We start from the raw sequence: 27,751 nt of genomic DNA, 5'->3' as shown, positions 1-27,751 counted from the left end.
AGAAATCAGCCTGAAGCGAGAATCAATCAGTCCCTTGGATGAAGGATTAGAGATGCAGGAGCCAGAGCATGCCTGCTTCCCCTCTCCTGCACTGAGCTGCCCCTCCCATCGCCCTTCCTCCTTCCCGGGATTCCTCTGGCTCAGAGGAGGGGAGGGCAGAGCCAGAACCTCTCCTCTCCTCTCCTCCAGGGTCTAGAGAGAGCGCACGCGCCCAGTACACGCCTCCCCCCCCCCCCCGCCCCCTCCTCCACCTTGGGCTGCTGGCGGGCGTTCTGGTGCACAGAGCGCAGAACGCGCCGCGCCGCAGAGCGATGGAGGCCTCGTGGCTGGAGACGCGCTGGGCGCGGCCCTTGCACCTGGCTTTGGTGTTCTGCCTGGCTCTGGCGCTGCTGCAGGCCATCAAGCTCTACCTGAGGAGACAGCGGCTGCTCTGGGACCTTCGCCCCTTCCCCGCGCCGCCCACCCACTGGTTCCATGGCCACCAGAAGGTAGATGGAAGGGAGGGGCCAAGGCGGCTGCTTCCTTCCCTTCCTGGGGACCTGGGCCCTGCACTGACAGCTCAGCTTCTTTCTCTAGAGACTCTCCCGCAGCCCTACAGGAAAAGGGCACCGAGAGGAAGCAGTGCGATGCTGGGATGGATCTAGAGAGCCTGGACCTTGAAAAAGAAAGCCAGGTGTATAACTCCAATTGGAGACAGCCTTTCTCCAGTGTCTCACCCGTATCTCTCCACATTGCAAAATGCCATCCACATACAGTGTTTTATTTTTGGGGTGTGTGTGTGTGTGTGTGTGTGTGCACCTGTGTGCCTGTGCAGAATCTTGTGATCTTGCTTAGCCTTTTTGCTCAAGGCTGGCAGTCAATCACTTGAGGCACACCTCCACTTCCACCTTTGGGCTGGTTATTTGGATGGAGATAACGTTCTCTCCCATTTGTCTTCAGGGGATGGCTTTGAACTGTGACTCTCAGATCTCTGCCTCTTAAGTAGTTAGAATTACAGGTGTGAACCACCAGCACCTGGCAGTTCTCTTAACATTTTATAATAATTTAACCTTTGTTTTAGTTCTTCAGAAATAGGTATGAGACAATGATTGAGAGCAAGGAATTTATTTTTGCAAGAGTAATTTTGGCAGATTTGGCAGGTGAGAGGATGGGAGGGCTACCACATCAAGTCATTGTCAAGCAGGTTACTGCTGTAGGTAACTGAATCATACTCCCACTGGAGAACTCTGTGCACTTTGGAGTTATCCTGCGGAAAAAGAACCTGGAATCACTTTATACCAATTCCTGTCAGTTACCCACCACTGTGAGTAGTGTTAAATCCCAAGCACTATGAACTCATATCTAGTATAGTGATAGGAAACATACCTACCTTCTTGTAGCAATATTACAAGTACCATTTCCGTATATGTGGGTGTACTAGTGTCTATTGTTTCCTGACTTTCATCTCTTCAGATAGATACCTAAGAATGGTGTTGCTAGTTTTCTAATTTCTATTATTTTTTTGACATTGCAGTTTCTTCAGGAAGATACAATGGAGAAACTTGATGAGATTGTTGAAAAATACCCTTGTGCTTTCCCTTGCTGGATTGGGCCCTTCCAGGCCTTTTTCTTTATCTATGACCCAGACTATGCAAAGACACTTCTGAACAGAACAGGTAAGAAAAGGAGCAAATCTCAGGAACCTAATCCTTTGAGGAGATGCACATGACCCACAGGCAGGATCTGAAGCAAAAATTGGTATTATGTCTTTAAGAAACCCTGGAGTAAATACAGAGATGGGTCAGGTATCCTAGCCAGGTGAAGGAAATTTTCAAAAGCTCCCTAAACCCTTGTTTCTCCCTAGCCATAGGGCTCTTCAGAGCCCAGCCTGGCCAGGGGTTTTCCAGCCCCACTCTGTGCTCAGAGGAAATCAGAAGATTCTCCCTCTGCTGACTCAGAATGTAACATTGGCTGCCAGAGTGTTTACCAGTCCAACCTCTTGATTATGATCCATGCTGGTTTCCCTTTCTGTTCTTTTGGGAGGCATGAGTCATCCAATCCAATTTCAGAGCATCTATCATGGCCTAGTTTATAGCACAAAGCTAAAATGGCCAGCTTTTATTCATCAAAGTTTCATATTCTTTTTTTTTTTTTTTTGTCGGTCATGGGGCTTGAACTCTGGGCCTGGGCACTTCCCTCAACTCTTCAGCTCAAGGCTAGCACTCAACCACTTGAACCACAGTGTCACTTCTGGTTCTCTGAGTGGTTTATTGGAGATAAGAGTCTCATGGACTTTCCTGCCCAGGCTGGCTTTGAACGGTGATCCTCAGATATCAGCCCCCTGAGTAGCTAGGATTACAGGTGTGAGACATCGATGCCTAGCTAAGATCTCATATTCTAATCTTCCCTTCTGTGTATCCTTAATAAACCCTAGTAAGAGCCAGGCACCAGTAGCTTATGCCTGTAATCTTAGCTACTAAGGAGGCTGATATCTGAGGCTTGAGGCTTAAAGCCAGCTCAGGAAGGAAAGCCTGTGAAACTCTTATCTCCAATAAACTTCCAAAAATCCAGATCTGGAGCTCAAATGGTAGAGTGCTAGCCTTGATCAAAAGAAGCTCAAGAATAGCACCCAGGTCCTGAGCTCAAGCCCCAGGACCGGCACAAAAAGAAACAAACAAACCCTGGTAAGAAGAAACAGCCTTTATTTATCTCCATGTTTTTCAGTCCTCCTGATATGTCTCAAGTTCACCTCAAGAGTTGTAAGACACTTGCACAAGGCACTCCTGCTCTGGAAACTTGGCAGTCCTCCAGCAATCTGATCCTCTTGGTAGAGGTAGAAACCAAAAGAGAATCTGAATATGGGTCCTCTCTGCCTCCTGGGACTTGCTATTCTCTGAAATTTAATCTAGACTTACAGTTTCCCCCTGCTTCTAAATGTTAGCTCCCTTTTGCTTAATGTTCAGGCTAAATGCAAGCAAATGAAAAAAGCTTCCCTGTCTTGAACTGGTAAAGAGTGTTTCCTCTAATACTGCCTTCTGTTTCTTCTGTTTGAATCTGCAGACCCTAAATCTCAGTACCTGCACAAGTTCATGACACCATGTCTTGGTATGTGCCAATGAGACAGGTAATCTACCCTTGTCCCAAGTCCCCTTTCTGTTGAAAATAATCAGAAAAGACTCAGATCTGAGCTCAAAAGCATGAAGAGTAAGGTAGATCTATAATGAACATCATCTAGGAGAAGATCAAAGGGAGCTCAAAGGTCAAAATAGCAAAGCATCCTGGGATGACTCCTGATCTGTTGGTCTCTTCACAGTTCCATTTTCAAGGCAGCATATATGAGATCCTCTCCTCTTTTTTTCAAATTGATTTTACTCTTTTGTCTTTCTTGTTTCCTGAAGTTCTTTTTCTTGTCTTTCTTTTGGGAGTCTTCCCATTTCTGTATGTCAAACAGTGAAACTTTCTCTAAAATACATTTTGTGAATAGATGAAGCAAGGTTTTTGTCAAGTAATTGGTATTTATGTTTGACCAGGAGAGAATTTAATGAAAGAATATAAGCTCCTGCCTCCATTTCCAACAGATTTGAATCCTCCCCTTATCCCAACAGACTGATCAAATGTAATTTTAAGCAATTTAATCTCTCCATGCCTCAATTTCCTCAGCTTTGAAAATGAGAATAAGTGTCACTGTTCTGGCTGCTTGATATAAGTGAAACACATATTTCTAGTACATGCTGTTATGGCTGGTATTATAATAGCACAAAGCCATGCACCATGAGCCTGGTATATTGTAAACATTCAATGAGTGTGTCGATCATAAAGTTCTTTGAAAGCCAAATCCTTAATAATCATTCTGGCAATAGGCAATTAAGATACTAACCTTGCCTAACATTTCCAAACTGTGCCATTAACAAACTAGAGCTCACGAAGATGAAATCGGGGAACCAAATGGACATCCTTGTCTAGTTTTCGATAAATTCATTTTCACAGTTTGGCTTATGTATTGGCTTTCAGTGAACAGGAAATGAGTATAGTTTCTTTCATGAACTAAGGAGGGACTATGCACTTTCATTTATCCTCATAACATGGTAGTGTCACACTCGATTGCAGAGAAAACTAAGTGTCAGGAAGGTTGTTACTTCCTCAATGACTCGTAGGTTATAATTTGTGATTTTTAGAATTGGCATTTTCATCTCATCAGACTTCCAAATGCATCAGACTTTGAAACTTTCTCACAGTGTTAAATATATCCATTCCAGATGCAGGCATCAGTCAAGACTCTCACCATCTTAATCAGCAAGCACCACTTTAACATTTCACTATTTCATGATGACTGTGCATCAAGTCACTCTATGCTGTCTGTGTGCCTCATCTCAACCTCTCCTTCTCACATAATCCAATGCCTTGAGATTGTGTTCCTTTTATTTCTCAAGGAAAGGGACTCCTGAATCTAGATGGGCCCAAGTGGTTCCAGCACCGTCGCTTACTGACTCCTGGATTCCATTGTGATACCCTAAAAACATACGTGGATGCAATGGCCCATTCTGTGAACACAATGCTGGTAAGTGCAGTGAGCACATGGAGTGCTGGGCCACTGCAAATGCTTCCAACCAGCCCTGTATAGGCATTCATTTCGTGAATAGTGAAAATCAGAATTTCTAAAAATTAATCATGTACAAATATGCATTGAGTAGTAAGTATCTTTGTAAGCATTTGCTGTGCTATTTGGGTGATTTTTTTAAAAAAGAAAACACAAAAGGCTAAGAATCAGTGGCTCATACCTCTAATCCTAGCTACTCAGGAGGCTGAGATCTGAGGATGTCAGTTTGAAACCATTCCAGGAAAGAAAGTGCATGAGACTCTTATCTGCATCTAACCACCAAAAAGCCAGAAGTGGAGCTGTGACTCAAATAGTAAAGTGCTAGCCTTGAGCAAAAAATAACTCTGGTGTAGCATCTAGGCCAAGAGGTAAGGAAGGAAGGAAGGAAGGGTGGGAAGGAGGGAGGGAAAGAAAATAAATCTGACCCTATGTCTAAGATATTTCTGAGAGTCTCTGGCAGTAAGCCGAGTACAAAGTGGCAAGATTCAGAGAGTAAATGATGTGATCGATAAAAAGCCAAAAGCATCTGTTGGAACTTCAGTCTTCAGAAAAGACAACATTTTTGTTGGTGGTGGTCATAGGGCTTGAACTCCAGGCCTAGGAGCTATCCCTGAGCTCTTTTTCTCAAGGCTAGTGCACTACTACTTTGAGCCACAATTCTACTTCCAGTTTTCTGGTAGTTAATTGGAGGTAAGAGCCTCATGGGAACTTTTCAGCCCAGGCTGGCTTTGAACTGTGATCCTCATATTTCAGCCTCCTGAGTAGCTAAGATTTCAGGCATAAGCCACGGGCACCTGTCTAAGACTCAAATTTATCTTGAACTATAAGCTGAAATTACCTACATAGCTAATATGGATGAGAGAATTCTAAGCAGAGTAAATGGCCTTTTCTGATGGCCAGGAAGGACTGAGCAAAGGATAAGTGTTTCTAGTATAGTCACAGATTTCAGTTTCCTCTTGTAACAGGTACAGGATCTTGAGGAAGTGTCCTGTATCTTCTAAAGGATCAAGAGGACAGTACATAGGAGCATTCTGGTGGCTGGCTTCTGATTTAGAAATGAGTTTTATTCCAAAGCTTTATTTTGCTGTTGGTTTTTTATCTTTAAATTGTATTTCTTTTAAAACCAAATGGTTGTTGGGTACTGGTGACTCACACCTGTAATCCTAGCATTCAATAAATATTAGTTTGAACTCAATTTAAGAATGTCAATTTTTTACATAAAAAATTTTTATGTAACAGGAGACTGAGATATGAGGATCACAGTTAGAAGCCAGCTCGGGCAGAAAAGTCCCCTTGAGACTCCACATTATTATTATCTCCATTTATTATCTCCAATTAACCACAAAAACCAGAAGTGGAATTGTGGCTCAAAGTGGTACAGTGCTAGCCTCAAGCAAAAAGAGCTCAGAGGAAGAACCCAGGTTCTGAGTTCAAGCCCCTTAGCCAATAATAATAATAATAATAATAATACCAGATAGTATAATTTCTTCATAAACTTCAAATTCCACAAAGTCAAATTTCCTCCACTCTCATTGGCAAATCTATCTCTGTTCCCCCAAAGAACTACTGTTACCAGTTCATCAGCCAGGTCCTAAAAACCAAGCTCACAAGAGCAGATCTAATCCCTATTGGTTTTGTGGTGAAAACATGGATGTAAATGCTTCAGGCAGAAACTAGAGAGCTCCAGGTGCAGGCCAGAGGGAAAGGGGTGTGTCTGTATCATCTTCTGATTCTGATATTGCTAAGTGTTTGGCGCAATTTCATATCTGCCAGTGGTTGTGTTTGAGTTTTGCCTCCAATTTATAGGAGCCATTTCTGCCTTCCTTGTCTCATAATTCCCTGAGTTCCTCCCATATGTCTTCCCTTTCATTTTTCCCAAACTCACTACTTGTACCCATCAGAGCATGCTGTGTTTATGAACAGAAATATCTTACTGAACCTCATTAATGTGTATAACTATCACATGTTAATCAAAAATATGTTAGATCCAAGTGTGGTAGTACCTATCTATAACCCCAGCTACTTGGAAAGTAGAGGTAGGAGGCTCTTGTGGTCTGAGGCTGGTCTGGGTAAGAGCTGGAAACCCTCTCTGAAAAATAAACTAAAATAAAAAAGGGCTGGCTAAGCAGTAGAGCACTTGCTTAGCAAGTGAATTCTACTTAGAATTCAAACCTTTAGTTCAGTACTGCATATATATTAAGCTTTTTGAATGGAAGCCTTCTGACTAAGAAGTCAACATTTAGGTAAACTTTTTATTTTGTTTTGTTTTGTTGTGTATATGCTGTACTTGGACTTGAACTATGAGCCAGGGCACAATCCCTTGTTTTTGTCACTCAAGATTGATACTCTACCACTTGAGCCACAACTCACTTCCAGCTTTTTGGTGGTTAAATGGAGATCAGAGTCTATGGACTTTCCTGCCATGAGCCATTGGCACTTGGCTAAGCAACATTTTAAAAATACCCTTCACCTTTTATTCAGTCTCTCAAGTTTTTATCAGTCTATGAGTTTGAACTGAATTTAAGAATTTCAGTGTTTTACTCAAAAGATTTTTACATAAGAGATACTGTCATTTATAACGGGGGTTTGGTGGAATTAAGAAAAGTCAAGGGCTGGGAAGGTGGCTCAGTGGTAGAGCACTTGCCTTGCATGCATGAGGCCCTGGGTCCGATTCCTCGGCACCACATAAGCAAAAAGAAAAAAGCCGGAGGTGGCGCTGTGGCTCAAGTGGTAGAGCGCTAGCCTTGAGCTGAAGAGCTGAGGGACAGCGCCCAGGCCCAGAGTTCAGGCCTCACGACCGGACCCAAAAGAAAGAAAGGAAAGAAAGAAAGAAAGAAAGAAAGAAAGAGAGAGAGAGAGAGAGAGAGAGAGAGAGAGAGAGAGAGAGAGAGAGAGAGAGAGAGAGAGAGAGAAAGAAAGAAAGAAAGAAAGAAAGAAAGAAAGAAAGAAAGAAAGAGAAAGAAAGAAAAGTCAAGCAAAGCAGCTCCGGCACCATGGAAGTCTGTGTGGAATCTGGTTGGGCAGTTTGTGCTTGGCCGGGAACCAGCTCCATGCAACCACTCCTACCTTCTCTCTGTCCCCAATTTCTTTTTTTTTTTTTCTTTTTTTTTTTGGTCCGGTCGTGGGTCCTGAACTCTGGGCCTGGGCGCTGTCCCTCAGCTCTTCAGCTCAAGGCTAGCACTCTACCACTTGAGCCACAGCACCACTTCCGGCTTTTTTCTTTTTGCTTATGTGGTGCTGAGGAATCGAACCCAGCGCCTCATGCATGCAAGGCAAGCACTCTACTACTGAGCCACCTTCCCAGCCCTGTCCCCAATTTCTGAGTCTAAGATGTCTTTTGAAAATGTTCAGATCTTTTTAAAGTGTGCTTATGGTGGCTGAGAGTAGGGAGGGAGTACCTAGCATGTTAAGGACTGAAAGAAACCAAAGCCTTTGGGGTGGGGTGGTGATCCATTGTCCTATGGACCTCTGGTCTGTTTGGAAGCAGAATTGTGTTATCATTGATCATTTTCCAGATGTGCAGTTTGTTGCATGGTTTTCTCTTTCAGCTGAGTGTACATTTTCCCTCCTTCATGCCCAGAGTAAGCACAGTGGCTTGTTTACGCTCTGACCTTTGGTTCCTGTGTGTCAGGGCTGTGTCCTTTAGACCATTAGGGCAAAATTAAACAAGAACCTGCAAACAAAGGCAGATTGGTGATGGCATTGATGCTGATCTTGATCTCCTGTACCAGGATAAGTGGGAGAAGATTTGCAGCATTCATGACACAACCGTGGAGGTTTTTGAACATATCAACCTGATGGCCCTGGACATAATCATGAAATGTGCTTTCAGCCAGGAGACCAACTGCCAGATAAACAGGTCAGTGACAGGAGAGCAAAAAAGGATATTTGTTCATCATGATCTAAGTTAGTTATTAACACATTGATTCAACTCTTATCTTCTAGCACCCATGATTCTTATGTAAAAGTGACATTGGAACTTGGGAAAATTATATTTTATCGCTCATACAATTTCTGGCATCATTATGACATAATTTTCAAATTCAGTCCTAAGGGCTATCACTTCCAGGAGTTAACCAAAGTGCTACATCAATACACAGGTAAATAAGCAGGTATTTCTTGGGCTTGAGCTTGACCAAACTTGCACTGTTATGAATGCATTATACCTCTCTGAAAGTTACTAATTGACGTTAATGTGAACAAGAAAGAATTTTTCTTTTTCTTTTCTTTCTTTTTTTTTTTTGCCAGACCTGGAGCTTGAACTCAGTTGCCTGGGCGCTGTCCCTGAGCTTCTTTGTACTGAAGGCTAGCACTCTACCACTTAAGCCACACCTCCACTTCCAGCTTTTTCTGAGTAGTTTATTGGAGATAAGAGTCTTACAGACTTTTCTGCCTGGGCTGCCTTTGAACCACAATCCTCAGATCTCAGCCTCCTGAGTAGCTAGGAGTTTTAGACATGATCCACTGGCACCTGACCAAATTTTTGTTCTTCATAGAGCTTTGACAAGGACAGTGCTCAAATAAATGACAACTTGAGACCTTTAAAAAGAGTTTGCTGTTAGAAAAATGGAGTTGAAAGGAAAATGGAATAGGCTGGACTCTATTCTCAATAGGCTAGGCCTGTTTATTGAGACATAACAGCTAGGGGCAGCAACTTTCCCATGGTCTAGGAGGTTGTGTCACAGGGTAGATTTGAGGTCGGGCTTATATGAGCTTTGAGCAAGGAGGCAGAAGTTAATGGAAAAAGCCTAGGGAAGTGAAAGGATTTTCAGTTAGGCCCACAATGGAATGTTTACAGCCAGACTTGGGTGGATTGCCCTGCCTGCACATCAAGCATGTCTGCGCATACCTGAGGTTTTGCCTGGCGTCTGTATGCACCTGGGATAATAGGGTGGGAATCAATCCTTAATATTCCATCTTTGGATACATAAAATGATTAGGCCAAGAAGGGAGAGGCAAGTCCTTCATAGAACATCTTTGGATATGTAAAACGACTGGGCTGGAAGAGGAGACAAGGAAAGAGGTCAGACTCTTCTTTGCAAAGTCTTTGCCAATCCTGTTGAGGATTTATTGTCTGAGCTGTCCTGTTAGGATCTGTGGTAGTAAAATAGTCAGGGGTGAAGTTTTCCTGAGAATCAGGAAGGTCCCATGGGTCAGTGGGCCATGGGAGCAGCATGGAGTTATGAGAACAAAGCAGATTCCTATCACTTGCTGCATCCATAATAGTCATTAATCATATCAGAACTTTTCTACACAATATACAAACTTATCATATGCAGTGAGCATAAATATAAATTAACAAGAAGCCACTGAGAATTTCAAAGTACATATGGCAAGTTGGTTTTGTAAAAGTGATTACAGTAGTAATTACAAGCTAAAATACCCATGAGATATTGGAATGAATCCAGAGAAAGAGTAGACATGGATATGTAATCAAAAGTAGATTGATTCAAAAATATGTTTACAATAGTGAGACGTAAACCACAAATCTTAAATTACTTTTGTGACATTATATCTAACACAAGCTGACATTTCTTTTCATGAACGCCATAATAGAGAAAGTATATGAAGCTGCCAATCCTTCATCAGCTTCACCATTTATTGGCAACATGACTGGACTGGCTTACTTACTGCTTTGCTTCATTGCCATCAGTTCAGTGGGGATAAAATAGAACCTTGCTCCTAGGTTTTGTGGTGATATTGAGTGTGCTATTGAATGTAGAGCACCTGGAACAGTTCTCCACACTGAATATGCATTAAATATAAAGTAGGGTTACTATTATCAACTACCTTTGCCCCCAGGAAGTTGGAGAGATACACTGACAAATTCTCTCTCTGTGTCTCTCTGTGTCTCTCTGTGTCTCTCTCTGTCTCTCTCTCTCTCTATCTCTCTCTCTCTCTCTCTCTCTCTCTCTCTCTCTCTCACACACACACACACACACACACACACACACACACACATACACACATATTATAAGAAGGACATTCAGAGAAGCAGTTTAGAAAAATTTAAGATAAAGGTAGGCATTGTTTGGCCTTATGACCCCATCCTCACACACAAAAATATCAGTATTAGATAGTTTGTTGGAGCAAACAGGAATGGATTTGAGGGCAGCTACAGAAGACTTGATAAGACAATTCCTTGTATTTTCTTTGTACGATACAATTCTGATTTTTTTAATGCAAAGGATTAGGAGGAGAGTGTCCTCTATTCTGGTGGTTCCCAACCCTTGACCCTAATAACCTTGAATTGTTGTGGGAAGCTTTGTGAAATGCTTAGCTGCTCCTCTGACATCTACATGCTTGGTGCCAGTAGAATTTCTTCAGTTGTGGCAAACAGGAATGCATCCAGACATTGTTGAATGTCTCCTGGGGTCAAAATTGCCCCCCAGTTGAAAACTACTTCCCCACAACTGGGTCACAGAGATATTCATCTGTGTTTTCTAATAATTCCTGTATGAGTTTATTGTTTTTGCATTGAGTTGTCTGATCTACTTAGAGACTCTCCTATGTGTTCTATGGTGTGAAGCACTGATCCATTTTTTTCCCAAATGGTTATGCAGTCATCTCATCATGTTTTTATCTAAATGTTCTTTTCCAATGATTTGAGACATACCCCTTTATCATATTCTAACCTGATGTATATACTTGGACCTGTTTCTGGATTTGCTCTTCTGTTCCATTAGTCTATTATTTACTAAAGTGTTTTAATTAAAGAGACCTTGGAGGGGAAGTGGCGCTGTGGCTCAAGTGGTAGAGTACTCACCTTGAGCTGAAGAGCTGAGGGACAGTGCCCAGGCCGAGTTCAAGCCCCACGACTGACTAAAAAAGAGAGAGACATTGTAGGTTTTCACTTAATATTGATAAACGTTAATTTTATATTAGTTTTAGGCAATCAGAAACTTGAGCAGAAAGTACAGAGCTCCTATGGGCCTCCTCAGCCCGCCCCATTACAGTTTTTCTGTGGCATCACTGTGGTACATTGTTAGAATTATTTTGTTACTATTGGTACATTGCGATGGACAACAGGCCATAATTCAGAGTTCAGTCTTTGTGTTGTAAACACTAGAGCTTTTAGAAAGATATAGTGACTGTATTTCCATTATTATCATCTTATACAAAATAATTTCATTGACCTATACTCTACTTACTAATTTCACCTCCCTCCCTATGAACCTATGGAAACCACCTGGTTTGGTTGGTTTTTTTGTTTTCTATCTTGATGTTTTCTCTGTTTCCATAATGTATGTCATTGGAATCATACACAGTGTAGTCTTCTCAGACTGCCTCTTCCATCTGGCAATATGAGTTCAAGGTTCCTTCCATAGGTTTCCATGGCTTGATTTCTTTTTTTAACTACATAATAACTTATTGTCTGCATTTACCACAAGTTACCACCCATTAACCTACTGGGAACCATCTTGAGTTTAGATAATTATAATTATTTGGGTAATTAGCAAAGCTAGTAGCAACACAACACGTATGTGCAGGATTTGTGTCGACATCAGTTTTCAGCTCTTTTGGATAAGTAGCAAAGGACACACTTATTAGATCACATGCTAAGATTTTGTTTCACTTTGTAAGATATTGCCACACTGTCTTTCAAAATGCCTAAATCATTTTTCATTCCTACCATGAGTTCCTGTCCCTGGCAACATTTGGCATTACTGCTATGTGGGATTTTAGCCATGTGATATCATATGGTTTTGAGCATTTTTTCATATACCTGCTTGCCATCTTCATATTTTCTTGGGTAGGATCTCTGTTCAGATCCTATGCCCATTTTTTTATTTGGGCCAAATTGTGTAAGTCTTAAAAAAAAAGTTTCACTGGGTGCCAGTGGTTCATGCCTGTAATCCTAACTACTCAGGAAGATGAGATCTGAAGATGTTCAAAGCCAGCTCAAACAGGAAAGTCTGTGATACTCACTTCCAATTAATCACCTAAAAGAGAGAGAGAGAGAGAGAGAGAGAGAGAGAGAGAGAGAGAGAGAGAGCGTACCAGAAGTTGACCTGTGGTAGAATGCTAGCTTTGAGCACAAAAACTGAGGGACAACACCCAGGCCCTAAATTCAAACCCCAGGACCAACACATACACACACAAAATAATCCTTTATATATTTTTTGGGGGGGGGTCCGGTCGTGGGGCCTGAACTCTGGGCCTGGGCACTGTCCCTCAGCTCTTCAGCTCAAGGCTAGTGCTCTACCACTTGAGCCACAGCGCCACTTCTGGCTTTTTTCTTTTTGCTTATGTGGTACTGAGGAATCGAACCCAGGGCCTCATGCGTGCAAGGCAAGCGCTGTACCACGGAGCCACCTTCCCAGCCCCGATATTTTAAAATTTTGGATACCAGTCCTTGATCCAATATACCATTTGCAAAGACTTTTACAAGTCTGTGGTTTGTCTTTCTCGTCTCTTAACAGAACCTTTTGTGGAATGAAAGCTTTTAAGTTTTCATAAAGTCCAGCTTACGAGTTCGTTTCTCTCAGGAATCATGTTTTGGTATGGTGTCTAAAAAGTCATTGCCAAACTAGATTTTTTTCCGATGTTTTATTCTAGGAAGTTTATAAGTTTGTATTAAAAATTAATGTGTGATCTGTTTTAAGTTAATTTTGGTGAAAGAAGATTGTCTGGATTTTTTCTGTGCATGTCCAGTTAGTAACCCCATTTGTTGAAAAAGTATCTTTGTCCTTTTAAATCACAGACCAGTTGACTCTATTTGAATAGTTCTATGTTTTTTATTGTGACCCTTTTATATGTTCACCAATTCCCTTACCAATAGCACACTGCCTTGATTATTGTAATTTTAGAGTAAATCTCGGAGTTGAACAGTATCAATCCTCTAGCTTGGTTCTTTAATGTTAGGTTAGCTATTCCAGGTTTTGTCCCAACCTTACTCCCATAAAGCATTAAAAATTAAAATGAAGCCATTAACGAGGAAAAAAATCATCTTTAAAAAAAGAATATAATAAAAATAATACAAAAGAAAATAACAATATACAAAAATTAGCAAGGTACAACGACAAGCTTGGCACCGTGGCTCACGCCTGTAAGTCTAGCTACCCAGGAGGCTGAGATCTAAGGATCTTTGCTCAGCAACTTGGCAAGAAAGTGTGTGAGACTCAACCTCCAATTAAACACCAAAAAGCCAGAAGTGGACCCAGCCATGGCTCAAGTGGGTGAGCACTAACTTTGAGCACAAAAGCTCAGGACAGAGCCCAGGCTCTGAGTTCAAGCCCCAGGACCAGCGCGCACGCGCACACACACACACACACACACACACACACACACACACACACACACACACAGAGTAAATATTAGCTAGTTTTAAACAGGAAAAAAGGGGGGGGGAAATCACAAATTTACAAAATAAGGCTTGGCGAGGAGGAAAAAAGTTCTTGATACACAGAAGATGTTTTTGAAAAACATAATACACTGCTTTTCTTTTACTCCTATTTTTAAAAGCTAGACAAAATAGAAAATGGAGTGACAAAAATTCACCCCAAGAGAGAAAACTTGGACTACTTTCTGTAGAAAAAGGTAGTTTCAAATAATTGTTTGTTTTGAATTTTTATTTAATGGTTTCCATGAAGAGAAGATTTTTAAACTGAGAAAGAAAATAATCTGAAATCATATTGCTTATCTGTTGAATATAAACTATTTACCTTATGAGTTCTGTTTATCTTTGCAACTTTCTCAAATGTCATACATTTGAGCTAAATAAACTATCTGTGAAAATTAATCTATTTAAATGTAATGGACTAACTCTGGCCTCTGGAAAGCAGGCAAAGGTTGAAGCTATTCATAGGCCCTGCATTGGTTCATAATTTATTTGACTTGGATTGGCTTTGCCGTCACTTTGGTAATTGAGATATATTCTTCTCAGAAAAGATAATTCAAGAAAGAACAAATTCCCACAGAACTGGAATGAAGCAGGATAACACTCAGAAGGATCAGGATATTCTGGATATTATTCTTTCTGCACAGGTAAATGTTCCAAATATTTAAATCTGCTCAAACAGCTAGTCCGTTGTGTAGAGATGGGGTGTCAAGACAAAAGCAAAACTGGCCAACTAAATGCAACAGTAGTTTGAAAGTAAAGGTGTGGCTCAAGTGGTAGAGTGTTAGACTTTGGCAAAAAAGCCAACCAAGAGCATGAGACCCCAGTTCAAACCTCAGTATTGGCACAACAGCACTGTGGAGAGATTGGCTCCATGCAATTTGGGGTAGAGTGAATTCTGCAATTCTTCCACTAGAGGGATTCGGTGATGACTAAATTACTTATTTGACAGGATTGGAGAATTATAATATAGTACATGGAATACAGAGAATCCCAGGAAATGGGTCATACATGCAAACATGTAAAATGAGGAGCTGGTATTTTTAATCTGGATATGCTGGATGGAAGAATGCCAGTCAGTTCTTTTTTTTTTTCTAAAAATATTTTATTTTATTGTAAAAGTGATTATAGAGGGGCTACAGTTACATAGTAAGATAATGAGTACATTTCTTTTTTTTTAATTTAATTTAATTTTATTTGTGAACATACTGTACAGAGGAGTTACAATTACATGGGCAGGATAATGCGTACATTTCTTACCAAGCATTGTAGCCTCCTCCTTTGTTTACCCTTCACATCCCTTCCCAGCCTCCCCCCTCCCCCCCATCCCAATCCTATTCCTTCCCCCTCTCCCCCCCCCCCCCCCCCCCGCACCGATGTTGTAAAGCTCGTTTTGGACATGACAACTTGTGCTTCTCATTGTTGCAACAGGTCCACCAGCCAGTCAGTTCTTAATTAAAGTGATGATAAATCCCTCCTACATTGCTTTATTATTAAATGCTGGCTTTTTTTATCAAGCAAAAAGGAGGACTATTCATGCATTAAGTGACAATCCACAATCAAAGAGTAAAGCTCTAATTGATCTCTGAATGAATCTCTAACCTACCTGATCTTGAATAAAACATACTCATTCACATGTAGTAGGAATTACAATGTCAGTGTTCATATATATATATATATATATATATATATATATATGTGTGTGTGTAAATGTGTGTATTTGTATGTAGATGAAAACATGTATAACTATATTTAATATATGGTTATATATAAACAGTATGTGTATAAACTACATATACCTACATAAATGCAGGTACATATATATGTGGGGTTTATTTATCACTTCTGGAAATCAAACCTAAGGCTGTGCATTTGTAGCCAAGTGCTGTATACCACTGGCTAAACCTCCATGGGGAACTGTAATTATTAACTTGTTAATCTTCATGCTCTTATAGCTAATAAACATGTATTTAACAAAATCTGAAAATGTTTTCATCTAAATATTTTGATGGAAACATTAAAAGCCCCGCTTTGCAAAAACCTGCTTTTCTTATCTAACATTGATTCCCTTTTTGAGCTCTAGACAGCAGTGTGGCTCATTGCGGTTCGCTGCACTGAATTAAAATCAAGTTTCTTTAAAACCTGAAAATTTTCCCAACAGCCATTATTTCACTTGTGCCTCCAAACATCAGTATGCTGACATTTCATTAAAATGTCACCATTGTACATCCTAGGCTGAAAATGAAGACAGCTTCTCAGAGGCTGACCTGCGCTCTGAGGTGGCCACATTCATGTTGGCCGGGCATGAGGCTTCAGCATCCAGCCTATCCTGGCTCCTCTACTGCCTGGCTCTGAACCCTGAGCACCAGGAGAAATGCCGGGAGGAAGTCAGGAGCATCCTGGGGGATGGGTCTTCCATCACCTGGTAAGATCTGCATCCCTGAACTATTTTTTTCCTGTTACCTTAGTGATGGCAGCTCCTCAAGATATGTGCTTGGGAACGCAGAAAAGGCAGGTTACTTTTCTATTCTTCCTCAAGAGAATCTCATATTTGCCCCCTTGTCTTTTGCAAAAGAAGTATACTCATCCAGAAATTTCCTGTCATTGTTTTTCTAGTCAATCCTGTGTAAAATACCACATTTCTTCCTTTTACCCAAGCTCTGGGACATTGGAAAAGAGGAGGCTGATGTGTCTGTTCTTACAAAGTGCAATGCTGAGTTGATTGCCATAGGCTTCTAGTACATTGTCAGATCAGGCAGTGCCTCACAAAAGTACTTTTGTCTGTGCTTGGCTGTGAAATTACTGCTGCCATAAGAAAAACCAAGTAGGAGCCCCTGTCCGCCTATCTAGCTAAGCAATCATTTTTATTCAGTCATTGAATTTGGAAACACTGAATAGCACCTTCCAACATAAATTAGATATTTTAACATTGACTAGGGTAGATGCCTTCATGTGTCAAATATTGCCACCACCACCCTCTCTCTCTTTCTCTGGTCAGCCATAGGGCTGGAACTCAGGGCCTGAACTTTTTTGCTCAAGGCTAGTTTCTCTACCACTTTGAGCAGCAGCTCTACTTCTGGTTTTCTCGTGGTTAATTGGAGATATGAGTCTCATGGACTTTCCTGTCTGGGCTGGCTTTGAACCATAATCCTCAGATCTCTCAGCCTCCTGAGTAGCTAGGATTACAGGCATGAGGCACCAGTGCCCAGATTGCTTTTCTCATTCTTGTTTAGCTAAAAAGTAAAAATAGTAACTTAAGTCTCCAGTAGGTGAGAAAGTAAATACCCAGATGATCTGTTAATTGCATGTACTTTAAAGAAAGGCAAACATACCACAGAACAAAATATGTTTTCATTCTGTAACATGTACATATTGTTACAGTTAGTAAAATTTCTATGTGGTATTCTGAGAAATTATGATTTTTCTAGACAAGTAATAAAAACACATTGCAAAGAGCAATTACTAAGAAAGCTGTCCAGCTTTCTCTCTTTGAATCTCTGTCAGGCCATTTCTAAGTAGGCTCAAAATTCTTTTCTCCTTTTTGCACAATGATTGAGCTGGATACGATTGTTTTCTTTAATTATTCAAAGTGCCATCATAAGCAGCTTTACCTGTTTTTATCCTCTGCTTGAGGAGTGGCCAAAGCCTGCATTCAAAATACATAATCAAAAAATGTTAGAAATACAATTAGGCAAATAGACCAAATACATGCAATCATTTTTAATCAAAGGCATCTGACTGGCTAGAATGCAAATTAAAACAAAAACAAAAACAACTGCTGGGCACCAGTGGCTAACACCTGCAATTCTAGCTACTGAGGATCTTGCTTCAAAGCCAGCCCAAGCAGAAAAGCCCATGAGACTCTTATCTCCAAATAACCACCAAAAATCCAGAGGTAGAGCTGTAGCTCAAGTGGTAGAGCACTAACCTTGAGCATAAATGCTCTAGGACCAGTAAAAAATAAATAAGTGAAAATGAAAAAATTCATTATTCTGCTGATACTTCAAACTTGCTCTTGGGCAACTTCTTTTCAATTAAGAGGCAAAAACCTTGAGCGAGTCTTGTAGAAGTTCCTTGCTATCCACTTAAATCAGAAGCCTAATGTAATAACAAACCCTTCCCATAGCAGCTGTCTGTTTAAATGTCTTCCTCTACTCCAGCTGGGTATTTCTTTGGGCCTGGAAGTTGCCAGAGTGAGGGGTTTGTCATTGACTTATTCTTACCAACCAGCTCCTTCTCTGCTCAGAAGTTATGAACCTTCCAGAAATGATTACAAAGAGAAAAGAGGTGAGGAAAAGGGAGCTGGCTCTTGATCATGCCCAGAGCTTCTGGGCTATTCTCTCACAGGGTTCATTAGTGGGTATCACTCCATCACTAGAACATCCCCATGGTGATTCACAGGACATGAGAATTCTGGTCTTTGGGCAGAATCTTTATCCAGCTTTTCCAGAGCTCTCCCTCTTCTGTCCAGTATACTAGTCCATAGGACACCCCCCCCCATATCCTTATCTTCCCTCAGCTGCCTCTGTCCCTTCTGAGTTGCAGCCTTTGTCTGTCCTGTGCTTCCCAAACTCCAAGAGAATGTGTGTGATCACCTTAGTGACTGTCACAAAGCCTTTCTTTTTTCATTAAACATGGAGTACACCCTACTGCCTGTCCACAGCACTCCAGCATTGAAAATTCTCTTCAAATCACAGGTTCTCTCTCTCTCTCTCTCTCTCTCTCTCTCTCTCTCTCTCTCTCTCTCTTCTCTCTCTCTCTCTCTCTCTCTCTCTCTCTCTCTCTCTCTCTCTCTCTCTCTCTCTCTCTCTCTCTCTCTCTCTCTCTCTCCCCCTCTCAAACATCTTTCATCTCCTATCTTCATTCCTTAATTTTTTTTGTTGGTTGTGGGGCCTGAACTCTGAGCCTGAGCACTGTTCCTCAGCTCTTCAGCTCAAGGCTAGTGTTCTACTACTTGAGCCACAGCACCACTTCTAGCTTTTTCTGCTTATGTGGTGCTGAGGAATCGAACCCAGGGCCTCATGCATGCAAGGCAAGCACTCTACCACTAAGCTACATTCCCAGCCCCATCCTTAATATTTCTTAAATATTTTTCCTATATATGATGAGCTAAGGTTTGCAGCATTGGTTTTAAGAAATCTCCTTGGCAAACCCTTCTGCCAGTAGCTTAGCCAGTGTCAGCTGACTTCACCTCTGGGACCTCAGCTAATATAATTCATATAAACAATAATGTACTGCATAAATGCATAGCAAAATAGTCCCCTGAGGGTGACATTTTCTAGGAAAAAGACAAATGCCAATATTTACAAAGTGGATGAGTCTAAATCTCTCCTTCCTTCCCTCCCTTCTTCTTTCTTCCCTCCCTCCCTCCCTTTCTCTCTTCCTCTTTTCCTTGTCCTCATAGGGACAAGCTGGATGAGCTGTCGTACACCACAATGTGCATCAAGGAGATGTTTCGATTGCTTCCCCCAGTCCCATCCATTTCCAGAGAACTCAGCAAGCCTCTTATCTTCCCAGATGGACGTTCCTTGCCTGCAGGTCTTTTCCATTTTTTTTCTAACCAATTCCTAGAGAGCATGAGATCCACTCTTGGGACCAGTGACAATGATTGGTGGGTTTTAGCTCCTAAGTGTGCTTCTTAGCCTTTGTACTAAGAACTCAGAGGATAATTCCTTTTTCAGATGTGAGTTTTGGTGATTCCCAGGCCACATAGACTGTTGTAGTAAAGCTAGGCCCAGAATCCACAATTACAGAATCCCACTCAGCGTTTCTCTCATTGTGAGCTATGGTCTCTATGATCATCTTTGTTAGGCTGAGTATGAGACTCATGGGAAATGAGTGTTATTATTTTAATCCTAACAGATACCTGTATAATGCTTTACATATTTATAAACACTTTTTAAAATTTTTTCTGATGTGAGCTGGTTTCATGTTTATAGTCCTACTCAAGAGGCTGAAATCTGAGGATCATACTTCAAAGCCAGACCAGGACGGAAAGTCCATGAGATTCTTATCTCCAATTAAAGCACCAAAAAGCCAGAAGTGGAGCTGTGGCTCAAGTAGTAGAGTACTAGTCCTGAGCAAAAAAGCTCAGGGACACCACCTAGGCTCTGAATGTAAGCCCCAGGACTGACACAAAAAAAGCAAACCTTCTAATGTGGCAAAAAAAAAAACAACAAAACAAAACATGGGAGGAATCCCATTGTGCTGATGAGGTTAATTGACATGAATATACAGGTTTCTGAGCAGTGTACCTAGGGGAAGGCAGGGTTACAAGAGACAGACTTTCCCTTGCCTTTTTTTGTGTGTCCTAGTAATACTTGCCTTAAGGAATAAGATAACAGATCTGCTTGTGACAAACTTGTCACTGTTACTGTATCTGTGTTAACAGAGCCTGAATTAATTATTTCTGTGCCAAAATGATGCTCACATCCTCTCTCCTCTTCCTTCTTTCTTTCCTTCCTTCCTTCTTTTTTCCTTCGTTCCTTCCTTTTTCCCCTCCCTCCCTCATTCTTCCCTCTCTCCTTCCATTTCTCCCTCCCCCCTCTCTCTCTCTGTCTGTCTGTCTGTCTTTCTTTCTTTCTCTTTTGCAGTGTTGGGGTTTGAGCTCAAGACCTTGTACTTACTAAGCAGGTACCCTGCTACTTGGATCATTTTTGCTTTCATTTTTCTAATAGGATTTCACATTTGTACTCAGGCCACGGACCAGGATCCTCTTATTCACATTTCCTGAGTAACTGGGGTGACAAGCACTTGCCATGCTACCTAACTTTTTATTGGTTAAGATAACATCTCATGAACCTTTGCGTAGACTGACCTTAAACCATGAATCTCTTCATCTCTACTTCCCAAGTAGCTTGGACTACAAGCTTGAGCCACTATACCCAACTCTTTTCTTATCCCAACCCACATAAATATTTCCCAGAATTCTCCACCTTTCATGAATGAACAACAGCAAGAGAAATTAGTCACTGGGTCTTTGTAATGGAATTGCAGATCTTTTCTATATTAGGTAACCATACTGTCTACTGGGTGCTCTAGTCTATTAACAGATACGTCTGTAACTTCTCAATGTGGCCATGACATCAACACAGTCTAGCAGTTGAAAAGACACCAAATGTTCCAGAGAATAGGACCCTGACTTGAATAGATTGGAAACAGATTAAAAATGAAGGTTACAGACCCAAGTTTCATCCTTCCTGGTGGCACATGCTTTTCCACATAGCTCTGATAAGATCTAGCTCTTTCCTTTTAGAAGAAAAGCCTTACCAGAAGAGTTATATAGCAGTAGCCCACTATTTTCTCTTTCTCCCACATTCTCTTTTCTTTCCCTCCTTCCTCAGGAATGACCGTGGTTCTTAGTATTTGGGGTCTTCACCACAATCCTGCTGTCTGGAAAAGCCCCAAGGTAGGACTCTTCCTTGGACCTTCTGTATAGGGAAGGCTATATAGAATTCAAGATTTGATAGCTCCACAGTTAAAGCAAATGACAAAAAGCAAACCAAAATCAACATAATAACCAAAAGTGTATCAAACTTTATAATGGGAACTGTTTTCTTTCCCTATTCTACTTTACCTGGATAGATAAAGTACTCCAGATTGCCATAATGTTCCACAATCTGCTCTAAATAGCCAGTCTCTATTTTAGCTACTTATCTATCAAACTGTACCAACCACTCACCCAAATATCCACATAACTGTGGACAGTTGATGGAGTCATTCAGGCAACTCAGCCTTTCCTTTGCTGTATAGAACAAGATGGCACACTTAAATTGAGTGATTATAGTGCTTTGCAAAGGAATTGTTTATGGACAGGATTTAAGGGAAGCAAATAGATATCTTCCAGAAATGCTTGCTTCTTTTAGGCCTTCTGTAACTCACAGAAGAGGGTAACAGAACCTGGAGGGAGTGCTTCAAGAGAAAAGACCATCAGCCAGGATCTGTGGTTGAGATTCAGAAAGCAAGCTGGTAGGGAGAAGCCAAGGAATCAGGACCCCAAATTCTCTCTCTTTCCCTTCTGCCAATGCCCTTTCCAAACCCAATGGAAAACCATACAGGGTGATTTCCTGGAGCCTAGAATAGTCTGAGAAAGAGAGGAAAGAAGTTCTGGGCATGTAAAGAGAAGCTAAGTAGTCACCCTGAGTTCCTTCATTCAACGTTCTCACAACTCAAAACATAAGTACCAGTGCTTTCCTTAACATAGCCACTGGAATTTATGATCATGACATGAAATAGGAAGCTAGACTACTGTATGTCATTTTGTTTGACTTAGTTCTAAGTGGGTGAGCATTCTTACTTCCAACATGAAAATAATATCACTCTTGCCACCATATTTTAATCTGGCTAGCAAACAAATCAACTAGGGACTCCAATAAAGTCTGCAGGTCTAGTGGTACATTGTTCAACAAAGCAGCTGCCAGCTATATGTGGCTCCTGATCGCTTAAATTTTGGCTAGTTGAGAATAGGTGTCGATTTTGAAGTCATAGTATTAAAAAATGTAAAAAATATTCTTTTTATTTTTTGTTGTTGCTAGTCCTGGGGCTTAAACTCTGCCTATGCACTGTCCCTGAACTTCTTTTTTCTCAAGATTAGCACTCTACCAGTTGAGCCACAGCACCTCTTCTGGCTTTTTCTGAGTAATAGTTTATTGGAGATAAGAGTCTCACAGGGGCTGGGAAGGTGGCTCAGTGGTAGAACGCTTGCCTTGCATGCATGAGGCCCTGGGTTCGATTCCAGCACCACATAAGCAAAAAGAAAAAAGCCGGAAGTGGCGCTGTGGCTCAAGTGGCAGAGTGCTAGCATTGAGCTGAAGAGCTGAGGGACAGTGCTCAGGCCCAGAGTTCAGGCCCACAACCGGACCCAAAAAAAAAAAAAAAAAAGAGTCTCACAGACTCCTGTCCAGGCTGGCTTTGAACTGTGATCCTTAGAACTCAGCCTCCTGAGTAGCTAGGATTACAGGTTTGAGCCACCAATGCCTGGCTGTGAAATATATTCTTAGTAATTATTTATGTTGGAACAATAGAGGGCTTTTTTGTTATATAACTATTATTAAAAGTAATATCTTTTTGAATTGTGGCTATCATAATATTTGTAAATACATATATAGTTCATGTTTCTATTGATCAACACAAAATAGTAGATTAAGAAATGAGTTCATTTTGGGGGGTGAGGTATGGTTGTTTTCTCATTTCAGGTCTTTGACCCCTTGAGATTTACCAAGGAGAATTCTGACCAGAGACATCCTTATGCCTACTTACCATTCTCAGCAGGACCAAGGTGAGTATAATTTGAAGATGTTTGAAAAATGTATAAAGATGTTTAGTTAGAAATTGCTCATTCTCTCTAGCCCCTCAGCTCCATAAATTCCTCCCTGGAAGCTCATCTTCTTATAGGGTATGGCCCTCATAGTGCTCCTAAAAGTCAACTAGTCTCACAAAGATCAACCCTATCATCTTTCATAGCCTATGTAACATGCCTCAGAAAACAAGCCCATGGTATAAGTATTGCTTATTGCTTACAGGCTCAGTGCAGCACACACACACGCACATACATGTATATGTACGTACAATGCAAAAGAAACAGTTCTCCCAGTAACTCCAGCTGCCTAGAGAGGGCAGCACCTAGGAGCCTCCCAATCCATATTCTTGTAGAAATAATAATAAGGCTAAAGTCCAAAGGTCTCTAAGACATTTAGTACAAAAGTGCTGTTACACTAGCTAGGTACTGGGGACTCATGCCTGTAATCCTAGCTACTCAGGAAACTGAGATCTGGGCACCATGGTTCAAAGTCAGCCCAGGCAGGAAAGTCCTGTGAGACTCTTATCTCCAATTTACCACCAAAAAGTTGGAAGCGGTGCTGTGGCTCAAATGGTAGAGTGCCAGCCTTAATCAAAAAGCTCAGGGACAGGACCCAAGCCCTGAGTTCAAGCCCCAGGACAGCCCCCCTCCCATACGTAACACACACACACACACACACACACACACACACACACACACACACACACACACACACACACACACACACACACACACACACACACACACACACTCACTCACTCACTCACTGCTAGACAATGAACCTCAGGCTTGTTATTGTAGAAATTTATTAAGGAGTCAGAAGAAATATCACTTCTTCAAGCGACACTGTCTCTCCCTCACTGTCTGCAGGAGCTGCATCGGGCAGCAGTTTGCCATGGCTGAGTTAAAGGTGGCCATCGCCTTGACTCTGCTCCGCTTCAAAGTCACTCCAGACCTCACCAGGCCTCTCGCCTTTGCTCACCACATTGTCCTCCAACCCAAGCATGGAATCCATTTGCACCTGAAAAAACTCTGAATGGTAGCCCAAGGGGATCATGTCTTTATTTGGTTTGAAAGTAGAGATGACAGCTAATGGTCCAAGCAAATATAGAGGAGCCATGCTGTGGAGGGAAAGTCAGAGGTGGGCGATTTGGACATAACTAAAGAAAGAGCTGCACAAACCCATTTCCAGGCAACACAGGTGACATCTAGATCTGTTTCCCTGTGACTTTGAGATACTTCAGTTTTTTTTCTTTCTCTTTTGAGTACTAGGCCTTAAACTCAGGGCCTTGTACTTACTTGGCTTTCTTGCTGGTGCTTTACCACCTCAAGCCTGGTTTTTTGTTGTTGTTTCTTTGTATGTCTTGGGGCTTGAACTCTGGACCTGGGCACTGTCCCTCCGCTTTTCAGCTCAAGGCAAGTACTCTACCACTTGAGCTACAGTGCCACTTCTGGTTTTCTGTGGTCAATTGGAGATAAGAGTCTCACTGACTTTCCTGCCCAGGCTGGCTTTGAACTGAGATCCTCAGAGCTCAACCTCCTGAGTAGCTAGGATTACAGGTGTGAGCCATTGGCACCCGGCAAGCCCAAGTTTTTTGTTTGTTTGTTTTTTGTTTTGTTTTGTTTGTTTGTTTTGGAGATGGAATCTCTTGGGCTTTTCCATTTGAGCTGACTTGGAGGCTGAATCCTCATGATCTCAACTTTCTGAATAACTAGGATCACATGTGTATGCCCAGTTATCTTCTTCTTTAAGTAGTTCAGAGTTACACAAGTAAAAGGTATACACACATGCTCCTCAGTGTAAAAAGTTTCCAACACTCAAAAGCATGTAGAATACAATTTAAAACCCCACTTCAGCCAGGTGCTGGTGGTTCACACCTGTACTCCTAGCTACTTAGAAGGCTGAGATCTGAGGATCACAGATTGAAGCCAGTCTTAGCATATTCTTTTGACATGTGCATATAAACACAAGACTCTTATCTCCAGTTAACTACCAAAAAGCCAGAAATGCCACTGTGGCTCCAAGTGATAAAGCACTAGGCTTAAGCACAAAAGCTGAAGGACAGTGCCCAAACAGGGACCCTAGGCTCTAACACACACACACACACACACACACACACACACACACACACACACACACACACACACACACACACACACACACACACACACACACACACACACACACACACACACACACACACACACACACACACACCCCACTTTACCTAGGCCACTCCCTATGCTGTGACCAATCTCCCCAAAACAGAATATTGCATACATGCACATGTATGTGTGTATTCTTTTTCTTGTAAGCTTCATACATGTATATATGTGTGTTCTTATAGATGGAATCATATCTTTATTAATTTACTTTTTTTACTTCATAAAAACCTACCTCTTTCCATGGATTCATAGCATACTATCATATATGGATGTACTATAATTTATTTAATCCTTTTTCTTACTGGATATTTAAATTATTTCCAGTTTTTAATGTGCTTATTGGCCATTTATCATCGACTTGTTTTCTGTAATTTGTCTGTAAGTCATCTATAGTTATTTTTTTCACATCTATTAGCTTCAATTAGTAGTACAAGGTTTCATTTTGTCATGTCCATATGTGCAGATATATGCCTTGTTCCGTTTGTTTTTCTATGGTGTTGTCTTTTTATTTACTCACTTTTTTTATACAGTACTGAGGTTTGAACTTAGCACCTCATACTTTCTAGGCAGATTCTGTTCCACTTAAATCATGTGCTCAGCCTTTTTTGTCGGTCATGGGGCTTGAACTCTGGGCTTGTACGCTATCCTTCAGCTCTTCAGCACAAGGCAAGCGCTCTACTGCTTGAGCCACAGTGCCACTTCTGATTTTCTAGTGTTTTTTATTGGAGATAAGAGTCTCATAGACTTTTCCTGTCCGGGCTAGCTTTGAGCCATGATCCTCAGATCTCAGCCTCCTGAGGATTACAGGCATGAGCCACCAGTGCCTGGCTCTTTTTTTTTTTTTTTTTTTTTTTGCTAGACTTTTTTCTGGATAAGGTTTCATGTTTTTGTCCAGGGACAATCTCAGATTGACTCTGCTTTCCATGCCTCCCACAGAGCTAGGATAACAGACGTGAACTACCATACCTGATTCATATGTTCTTGATATGTTGTGATAGTAAATCTCAATTACTTTTTTTTTTAATTCCTCAGATTATTTTAATTTTTAAAACTGTATTTCTGATACCTTTTACAGTATGGAACTTTCTAAATTTTGTGAAGTAAAATTTATGTGTTTTGTTTTCTTTAAAATATAAAAAAGGAAGTCTTGCCAGGCACTGGTGGCTCACGCCTGTAATCCTAACTGCTCAGGAGGCTGAGATCTGAGGATTGTGGTTCAAAGTTAGCCGGGGCAGGAAAGTCCATGAGACTCTCATCTCCATTTAACCACCAGAAAACTGGAAGTGGCACGGTGGCTCAAGTGGTAGAGTGCTAGCCTTGAGCTGAAGAGCTGAGGGACAGCGCCCAGGCCCAGAGTTCAAGCCCCATGACTGACAGACAAAAAAAAAAAAAAAGGAAGTATACATTTGGAATATTACAAAAAATATTCTATATACTTTTCTGATGGTAGTCACTATTGTGAAATCTAAATGAGACTGATGTGTTTGCTGGGGCTGAGTTTCAAACTCAGGGCCTCACATGCTAAGCAAGTGTTCTGCCTCTGAACTATATCCCTAGACTCTGAGTTGTACTTATCTAACAATTTCTAGATTCATCACTCATGGGAAACTAATCTGAAATTTATTTTTGTGTCTGTGGTACTGGATATTGCACTCAGAGCCTTGTACTTGCTGGGCAAGTAGCTTCAAGCCACTTCACCAGCCCTTTTTGCATTGGCTGTTTTCAAGATAGTGTTTCCCTTTATGCTTGAGTCATCCTGGAACATGATCCACCTATTTGCACTTACTACGTTGCTCAATTAAAATGGAGTTTTAGCTGAAATGGAATTTTGTGAACTTTTTTCCTGGGCTGGCCTCAATTTTACATGTCCAGTAATGTATACAATATATCTTGATCAGTGTCATCCCTTCCCTCATCCCCTCCAATCTACCCAACCCCACTCATCTGTTCAATTTTCTTGGTTCCATTTTCACATATTTACACTGGGTATTATAACTGTATTTGCCCACCACTCCTTTCTCCATTTGTCTGTCCCCCTCGCCTTAAGTCCCACCCTTCTCAGACAGATTTCATCCTCCTAACATTCATTTTGTTAAACTTGCTGTTAATTGTTAAAAGGGTTACACCATAGAAACCCACAGCTATGTATACTATACCTCAGTCAGTTTGATCATATATATATATATGTATTTATATAATATATATGTATGCATATGGCCCCATATGGATTGTCATATATGTTTATAATTAAATCTAACTACCACAAATGAGAGAAAACATGTTTCTTTCATCTCTGAGTCTGAATTACTTCAATAAATACTATTTTTTTTCCAACTCCATTATCTCCCTGCAAATGACCGTAACATTATTC

General features: G+C 41.2%; 1 protein-coding gene across 2 annotated transcripts; it reads left to right on the top strand.

Annotated features, from left to right (window-relative positions):
• The first annotated feature begins 311 nt into the window (after window positions 1-311).
• On the top strand, window positions 312-27,751 carry Cyp4x1 (cytochrome P450 family 4 subfamily X member 1). 2 transcript variants are annotated; one of them, XM_069987295.1, is made up of 12 exons: window positions 312-488; window positions 1,514-1,655; window positions 3,040-3,084; window positions 4,410-4,537; window positions 8,308-8,435; window positions 8,522-8,676; window positions 14,463-14,563; window positions 16,151-16,341; window positions 19,321-19,454; window positions 21,260-21,324; window positions 23,111-23,193; window positions 24,085-27,751. In XM_069987295.1, the coding sequence occupies exons 1-12, from the start codon at window positions 312-314 to the stop codon at window positions 24,248-24,250; spliced, it is 1,515 nt and encodes a 504-aa protein (XP_069843396.1). In that variant the 3' UTR covers window positions 24,251-27,751. The 2 variants fall into 2 exon arrangements, with proteins under 2 accessions (XP_069843396.1, XP_069843397.1); XM_069987296.1 differs by lacking the exon at window positions 312-488 and adding an exon at window positions 655-673.

The sequence above is a fragment of the Dipodomys merriami genome, unplaced genomic scaffold (assembly GCF_024711535.1).
Source record: "Dipodomys merriami isolate MVZ:Mamm:240054 unplaced genomic scaffold, mDipMer1.0.p SCAF_34, whole genome shotgun sequence".
Lineage (NCBI taxonomy): Eukaryota > Metazoa > Chordata > Mammalia > Rodentia > Heteromyidae > Dipodomys > Dipodomys merriami.
The sequence above is the reverse complement of the archived record's forward strand: the minus strand, read 5'-3'. Positions and strand labels throughout refer to the sequence as shown.